This window comes from Nannospalax galili, unplaced genomic scaffold, assembly GCF_000622305.1.
Source record: "Nannospalax galili isolate Female #2095 unplaced genomic scaffold, S.galili_v1.0 scaffold1017, whole genome shotgun sequence".
NCBI classification, from domain to species: Eukaryota; Metazoa; Chordata; class Mammalia; order Rodentia; family Spalacidae; genus Nannospalax; species Nannospalax galili.
The window spans coordinates 2,827,516-2,836,066 of NW_008340940.1; the positions used below are offsets into that span (position 1 = coordinate 2,827,516).

General features: G+C 38.8%; 1 protein-coding gene across 1 annotated transcript in view; it reads right to left on the reverse strand.

Moving 5' to 3' along the window:
- Window positions 1–576: 576 nt before the first annotated feature.
- Window positions 577–8,551, reverse strand: part of Rgs13 (regulator of G protein signaling 13) — a 32,631-nt gene continuing 24,656 nt past the window's right edge. Inside the window, exons 3-4 of the mRNA XM_008836221.1 lie at window positions 2,043–2,209; window positions 577–759 (exon numbers count right to left, since the gene is read on the reverse strand). Coding sequence (XP_008834443.1) covers window positions 577–759; window positions 2,043–2,209 — 350 coding nt within the window. The remainder of the gene's footprint in view (window positions 760–2,042; window positions 2,210–8,551) is intronic.

Genomic DNA, 8,551 nt, shown 5'->3' on the forward strand with positions numbered 1-8,551 from the left:
GTTTCACACATTTTTACGAGCTTAGTATCATCACAGAGTTTTCCTTTGTAGAAGATACAAGTCATGTAGAAGGTCAACTATGGACATCCTTCCAGGAAAATTTTATAGTTAAATCATCTCTCAAGAACATACTTCAATACTGCTTGTGTTAAAGATATAATTCATTGTACTATGACTACCAAGTTTATATACTAATTCAAGTTATTCTGAGCACACTATCTACAGAACACATTCATGTTAGGGACATAATTCACAGAGCTATGGCCTTAAAAGATGTCACCTGTGTGTTATGATGGCCAAATTTCTTTAATGAGAAAGCATCCATTAGTGGACTACTACAGAAAAATATTATAATGTTTATATAATGAAGAAAGAGCTTTTCCTTCTATACTGACCTACTTAAGTGTGCTATAAATTATGTCATGAAGATTGTAGAGCACATTACTTCTGGAATGGTTTTTCTTTGTTATTGGCTTAATTTCTGTTTTATTTTTACATTGGTTCTTATTTTGTATTTTTGAAAAAATTGAATTAGTACTTGCAAGATACCATCTTCAGTTAACTTTTTGGTGGTAATCAAGAGTTTTTGGACTGAGTAGTTTTCAAGAGTTTCTGGTACATTTCTGACTTTAAAAATCTGGGATAAGAATCCATTTCCATATGCATATATACTATTTTTTGAGCCTCTTCAAAGCAGGTCTGAGTGGGTTCTTGAATGTTTCCGATGATAGCTTCTCTTGTTGTACTGTCGATGTTTATCTGAAAAGTGAAATTATAGAAGAGGATGAACAAGTCCAATCAAATACAGACACCTGCAATGGAATGCTTCAATTTATGCCCTTCTTTTTCAGTACAGTTTTCGCAGTTATCTAAAAAGAGTTATAGGAAATGAACTATTTGCTCTTTTAAAAGTAAATATCTATCTTTGAATCCCTGAGTAATAAAGAAAGCACCAGGCCCAAGACAGGGAGCACGGAGAAACCACCACTTGTTTAGGGAATGTCAGTGGTTTCTTAGTGGTATTCTGCAAACAAGGAAGTTTACAAATTGGAGGGCTCTTTTTAAAGAAAAAGGAAGTTGGTGACTATTTTAAAGTTTATCTTCCCTAACAGTCAAAAATCTTGTGTAAGCTGAACATGTCCTGAAATGGGAAGAAAGCGAGAAGTGGAGGAGTAGAGGGAAGAAGTGGTTCTTTCAGTAAACTAAAAGTTTCCAGATAACAGTTTTGGGGAATTACTCAGTAATGTAGGGTTATGTTGAGTGATAAAAAATTCTCGTTATCCTCTACCCTTTTCATTTAACAGGAATTTTCATTTTTGGTTGTCTCTCTATTAGGAGTCTTAGTGTTAGGCATCTGTGACCATTGTCATGACAACGTGGATGTCAGTTGCACCTGCTGGTTTATGCTGAGGTTCTGTGGCACAGATGAAGAACACCTTTGGGTAGGTGCTCATGCCCATTTACAGCATTTCTAGTTTATGCTGCCAGAGACATTTCTTCCAGTGACTGCCCTTTGTTTTTTCCGGCTTTCCTGGGAATTAAGACACGCTGATAGCTAGAGGATTTGGAATTACAAAGCTTGTCTTTGAGTCCTAATGTTATCACTTAACAACTGTAAGACACAGGGCAAATTAGTTAAATTACCCAAATCTCAGATCGCATGTCTGAAAAACAAGATTAGCAATTCTTTTTTAGATTTTATTATTTTTATTTTATGTGTATGTGCATCTCGCCTGAAATGTATGTAAGCGTACCCGTGTTGTGCAATGTCTGCAGGGGTCAGAAGAGGGCATCAAGTTACCCTGGAACTAGAGTTACAGACAGTTGTTAGTTACCATGTGGGTGCTGGGAATCGAACTTGGGTCTTCTGCAAGAGCAGCCAGTGCTCATAATCTCTGAGCCATCTTTCCAGCCCCAGAAATTCTTAAGTTATACCATTTTTAGGAGATACTGAAATGAACTATTTCTGGCACATAAATGGATGCTTGAGTTATTAGTGCCCTGCAAGGAATGTACTGACTGCCATGCCCCTCTGTTGTTACCTCTCTTGGGGACTGTGGCTGGATGTAGATCTTATAAAGCTTCTTTGCCCTGGAAATTCTGCCCCTCCGTGAAGCAATTTTTTTGTAGGTTTCACAGGCCATCCAGAATTTAATATTCTCATCACTGTGCTCCATTTTCAAATATGCTGCATAGACTACTGGACCATCTGAAAGTAGCAGAGAAATGTGTTTACTTTCATGGGTTAAAAGTTACCAAACATTTAAACAACATTTAATGCAATTTAAAACAAAACTCTGAAAAGAGCTCTCAAGATATATAACAAGTAGATATTTTATGTCTGTAAATATATCACACACTCAAGTCTCCATACATCTGAAGGATGTTTAACAACAGGATTCATTGGTGAGATTGTACCTTTATTCTTAGTCATTCAGTAGAAATGGTTGTCAATTTAGATGTGCCTATGACAGATAGGCCAGGAGATATCACAAAAGCCTACACAAAAAGGCTCAAACTTGACAGGCAGAAAGAACTCTAGTCATGAAATTACATAAATATCTAAGGCCATACACCAAAGAAGGTGGTAGTTGAGATATTGGTTTACAATGTAGCAGTCAAGTCAGGGTTGGGAGGAAACCAGTGAAGCCACGTAGGAGTGATAGTTTGATCAGCTGGAAGAATCTGGAGTGTTTCTCAGTGTCCATTCAGCAGGAGAGAACAGGAAGATGAAAAATTAAACATCATTTCCATAGTTTATGGCATAAACCAGAAATAAGAGCCAGGTAAAGAATGGAATTGAGAAGGGATATTAGACATTTCTCAGAATGTAGCACAAGGCAGTGTTTGTACTGAACAAAATAACCACCAGATGACACTTGATAATAAGATGGTTATCCTGGGCTGGAGAGATGGCTCAGCAGTTAAGAACACTTGTTGTTCTTGCAGAAGACCCAGGTTTGAATCCCAGCACCCACATTGCAGTTAACAACTCCAGTTCCAGGGGATCTGATGGCCTCTTCTGTCCTTGCGGGCATTGCACGACACGGGTGCACTTACATACATGCAGGCAATACACTTATACACATAAAAATAATAAATAAAATATTTTTTTAAAAAATGATTATCCTCAGCTTTGGTCTTGAACTGCCTTTCTGGGGTAAGTAGATAAGGACAAAGTGGGAGGGACTTTGATTATTCAGGCCCTATCTTGTGATTGTAGATTAGACCTGCTCTAATAAGTGTAACACATTACTCATAATCCTTAGAGGTTTCAGGTAGTCTTAAGGTTTGAGATGAATACTTTGAGATGAATATTAATACTTTGAGATGATATTCTCTTTGAGTATCTGAGACATTCAATAGCTAAATGACAAAGTGTAACTTTCCATTACGTTAACAGAAATGTGTATAGTCACACTGGATGTGAAAGTACTTATAGAAAGTACTTAACAAATTCTGTTGGCATGGAATTTTTTTCTTTCATAAAACCCAGTGCGTAATTTAACATATGCAACTTGATGACTTTGAAGATCAGTACTTGTCCGTGAAACTGTTAACCACAGTCTGTACCATAAGTGTCCACCAACTTCTATAGCAGAGGATTTTGATGAACAAAATCTTGGCTTGTATCATTAACTGTCATGAGAAGTAGTGACAATTAGATGGAATATAAATGATGAGCAAAGTCCTGTTTTCCTTCGTCTTCAGAAAAGAGATTAGGTCATGTTTTTAAGCACTAGATGGGCAGGCTTCTTGCTTCCTTGGTTTTTACTGATTTATCAAAAGTTACAGGGAAGAAAGACAACTAAACAGTTTATAGTCAAGGAAAACACAGATACAGGTAGATAATAATGAAGAAAAGTTGGGGGAAAGCTGGTAAAGCAGGAAACATGGCATGCTAGGAATACACAGACTTTAGAGCATGACACTGGGTAGTTTGAAAAGAAGAATCGTGTAGGTTGAGAGGACAGATCAGATGAGGGTGCAGCATATATAGACATGGAGCCTAGACATGTTAGACAGGTTAGATAGTTCTACCTAGTGGGAAGTATCTTGTAACTTAGATTTCAAGCAAGAAGCTTGTTTTCCTGCTAACATGATTTATGTTGTTCCTTGCCTCCCCACAGACATTGAAGCTGAAGCAGAGAGCACAGTTGTGGCAATTAACTCTCTTGTTAGAGAAGCAGTCAAAGGTATGGGCAAAGCAAAAGACCGAAACAAAAAGTCATTACTGATTTAACACGAGAAGCTCAAAGGCAATATTCTTCAGTATGTACTAAAATAAGCAGTATGTACTAAAAAAGGAAGAGATCAATACAGTTGGTACTCAGAGAAATTTTGATGGGCCACTTAAGTAGGAATAGAAAATAAAGACCTTGAAATGAAGAAATGGGCTAGCAAACAAAATAAATAGATGCTGGTAAAACCCATAGGTCATTGAATTATATGATCCCTGGCTAGTTGGATGGGTTAGGTGGTAGAGTGGGTGGGACTGCAAGATATGGACGTCAGTACTAAGTTGTATAGAGCATCTGAATTTGTGTTTATCTTTAGTTTAAACTTGTATTGCAATGCTTATAAATTCCTGTTCCAGAACCGACCCGCATCTATTCTCCTTTTGCCTTTGGTTGGCCTAATGGTTTCATAGTTCTTGATGTAGCCAAGTCCTTTTCTAATGAAACCAGCTATGCATTAATGTTTTTATATTTCCTAAGTTAGTGTGTTCTATGTAATATGTGAAATACACAGTGTGTAGGCACTCGAGGTGGTACTGTGTAGCCTTGTTCTCAAAATTTCCTTGCTCTTCTAAGAGCTTTATACCTCCATGTCCATGTACCTCTGTAGGGCCAGTAGGTTTGTACCAGTTGGTGAAAGCCATGCGAAGGCAGAAGCAGAAGCTCTCATTCTCATGCTCTTCTCCCCCCTTGCCCTGGGGAGAAATCATCCAGAAAAAAAGCTGCGTTTTTAGAATCATGGTCAGAATAAAGGCATGAACAGCGTTGAAGTCCACCTGAGTTGTCACATCACGAGAAAAGAACCTTCTTTATTGTAAACAACTGTAATTTGTATGTCATTTTTACTGTGCTCTAATTTGGCCAAGGCTGACCAGGACTACTGGAGCCTTCCTCATATTTCAGACATGACTCCGAAGTGCAGAATGACTTGGCTTACATAAGTGGTTTCTTTTAGAGACTTCTGTGTACATTAGGTGAATTTTTTCCTGAGTATGTGAACAAGCTACCTAAGCAAGCAGCTGGAAGTGCATCTGTATAAAGATGTTTCAGGAATCTTAGTAAATGTTAAACTCAGAATTGAATTGCTGAGTTTATAATTCTATTGACTCATACCACAAGCAAATTACAAGGTAATTTTTTTCCCAAATCAGGCAATGGAGTCCAAAGTAGCCCATTCTGAAGTTTTAAATGATGCTTACTGTTGATCATGATGCTCAAGAGATTTGATTCTGCTTAAGAAGAGTGAATGGGAGTTAAAGGCCAGGATTGCTCATTTGAGAGAATGGAAAAATAGGTTTTGATCATATGTCATGTGCACATTTTCCTTTAAAAATGAAAATGAAATGGTACCTTTAGTAATCTCTACACTGCTCTTCAAAAAGTAGTCAGTGAGATTAATATCTCTATGACACACAAGGTGACACATGGCAGTTATTTTGATAGGGAAGGAACACATGGAATTTCTTTTGGCTGAGTCAGAAAAGTGGCCGATATATCTCTCCCTCGATCATGTTTCCTGCATGAGGCAAGTCTTAACCACGCATTAAATTTGAATGGAGAGCGTTAGTCATTAGTATTCATTGGAAGTGTGTATGAACCAATTTTATATTCATGTGCTTTCAATATATACTACTAGGCATAGTAAAGTCTATAAATATACCAGAATTTCTGTAACCTTTTATAGTAAATCTTCTATTTTATTAAAAATTTCTTGTTTCTATGATAGTGTTTCTGATTTTTCTTATAATGTTTATTTATTACTCAATTATACAGCTAGGTTAAAATACAGTGGGTTGTTTTCAACCCATTTTATTCATTACTATTATTTTATATGTACAAGTGTTCATTACTATTATTTTATGTGTATGATTGTTTTGCCAGCAGGTATCTAAGTGCACCCATGTATGCAATGCCTGTGGAAGCCAGAAGAGGGTGTCAGAGTCCCTGGAACTGGAATTATCAATGGTTGCTAGTCTCCATGTCAGTTCTGGGAACCAAACCATGTCCTCTGAAAGAACAGCAAATGCTCTTAAGTGCTGAGTCATCACTTCAGTCCCCCATGGGTTGTTTTAATGCAAGAAATGTCTAATAAAGTAATAACCATTGTTAACAACTTCTTATATTTCTTTTAATATTTCAGCCCTTTGATTATATATACTTACATTGATGTGTAGCAATTTCCTCCAAGATAAAACCTTCCATCTTAGAAGGAAGCTGATTAAGATACAGGGTATTCTAAATGGAGGTGAAACAATTCATCCTGCAAGGAAGCTTGTTAAGACCAGGATGTTCTAATGAGAGATAAAACAGTCTACCCTGTCAGAAAACTCCTTAAGCTCAGGAAGTACAGGACTCAAAAGCTTCAGGAAGTCCCTGAAACTGACCAAATCTATTAGGTTCCTCCTTCTCCAAGCATATATCAACAGTAAGGACCACTGAGAGACAGTCTGAGACAAGCCATGAGATAAATTGAGCTACCTACAAGATTTTCAGAAAAGCTGAGCCACCTAGAATACGCTCAGACCACAACTGCCACATGTCCAGTTGCCTGGAAGAGGCTCAGACCGACTAAGCGACCCAGAAGAGATGCTCTCCAAGTTGTTGAGTTGGCTGCAAATTCTGCAGTGAGCTCCAGGTTTCTAACTTTGGGGAGTCATAACCCATGCTGGGGTGATGCAGCTGTCTTTGAGACATTTCTGCTCCTGTAAGTAACCTCTCACCTATTCTCCTGTAATTAACGCCAGTATGACTCATTGGTTGGACTTCGGTGATAGTCTTACTTTGGTCTGTTATTGGTTCCTTATCTGGGGTGAGTAGATGTTTGTTCCTGTCTCACCTGGAATGTGTCATACAACACACATATCTAGCTGGCATTAATGCATCTATAAAAATTGTTGATTGACATTTCAATACGAAAACATTTATGTGTCACTATTGTTCCTTCATACTACCATGTAACAGATGTTCTCTCCTTTTCTATTTTGGCGGTCATGTAATTATTTTGTAATGCAACTGTCATTTCGAATCTACAGGGTATTGGTTCTGGTACTCACCGAGGATACCTAAGCCTGGAGATGCTAAAGCTTTGCATGTAACCCACACAATACTCTTTCATACTTTAAGTTTTCTCTAGATCATTAATTATCCTTTATCCAGTGTAAATATTATAAAGTTTCATGGTATAGTGTTGATATCAAGAATAAATGTTTATATATGTTTACTACAGATGTATTTTTTCTCTGCAGTTAGTTAACACACAGCTGTGGTACAGAGGGCTGACTATAGTTTTAGCTAGCCTATTATTGTTGTACATGTAGATTCCACCATGCCTTTTGTTTGTAAATTATCCAAAACTGAGCATTTTGCTTTGTAACTCCTTTCATTTCTAATTATTTTCTTAGAACTAATTTGAAGGAAAAGAATTACTATATTGAAGATGTAACACTTTTGGAGACTATCAATACTCACTGTAAGATTGCTTTCAGAGCTCTGCTTCCCTGGACCTGCAGGACCTGCAGGCCTCTCTCTGACCTGCAGGCCTCTCTCTGGGGTAAGTCCATCATGCCGTCCGCACCCTGACTACCCCAGCCTCATTTACCCTCCCATCTCCCCCACCAGTCTCTACTCCTAGTTTGGGTCCTGTCCCATTCCTTGTCTTGGGGCCCCAGACACCTGGAGAACCACCACTACTTCTTGATTCTTTGCATCCAGATCAACTCAGTGCCTTCTCTGGTCCCCAGGAGCACTGCTTCTGCGCCTGGTCCCACCCTCAACTCTCTCTGCTTCCCTGAGCCTGCACCACCCTCCAGCCTCTTTCTGGGAGTCTGGGGCTGACCTTTCCTCTTCCTAATCCTTTGTATCCAGACCAACCCAGCTCCTCAGTACAGTCCCCAGGAGTCCTTGGGGCCCGCTTCCCGCCCCCATCTGCCTTTGCATCTCTGGGTGGCATGGCCACCAGCTGCCCTAGATGAGCACCTTTCTTGGGCCTGGCTCCCAGGCCAGTCCAACCCCCAAAAATCTGAGGCCAAAATCGTTCCTGGAGGGATCCATATCTTAGGAGAAAGCCTGAGAACATCTGACTCTCACCTGATTTGGGCCTCTGTGGGAACTCCTAAAGACAAAAGCATTCCGGCCACTCCAATATAAAATCAAAAGAGAGAATGGGATGCTTAGATGAACCAGCTTTTCATGCCCAAAAAGTAAACCACAAAGACACATAAAGTTCACAAAAACAAGCAGACCTAAACTTGAAGGCTTGAGTCTCACACAAGAATCAGAAACTACAAAAGAAATCCACATGTCAAAATCACAGA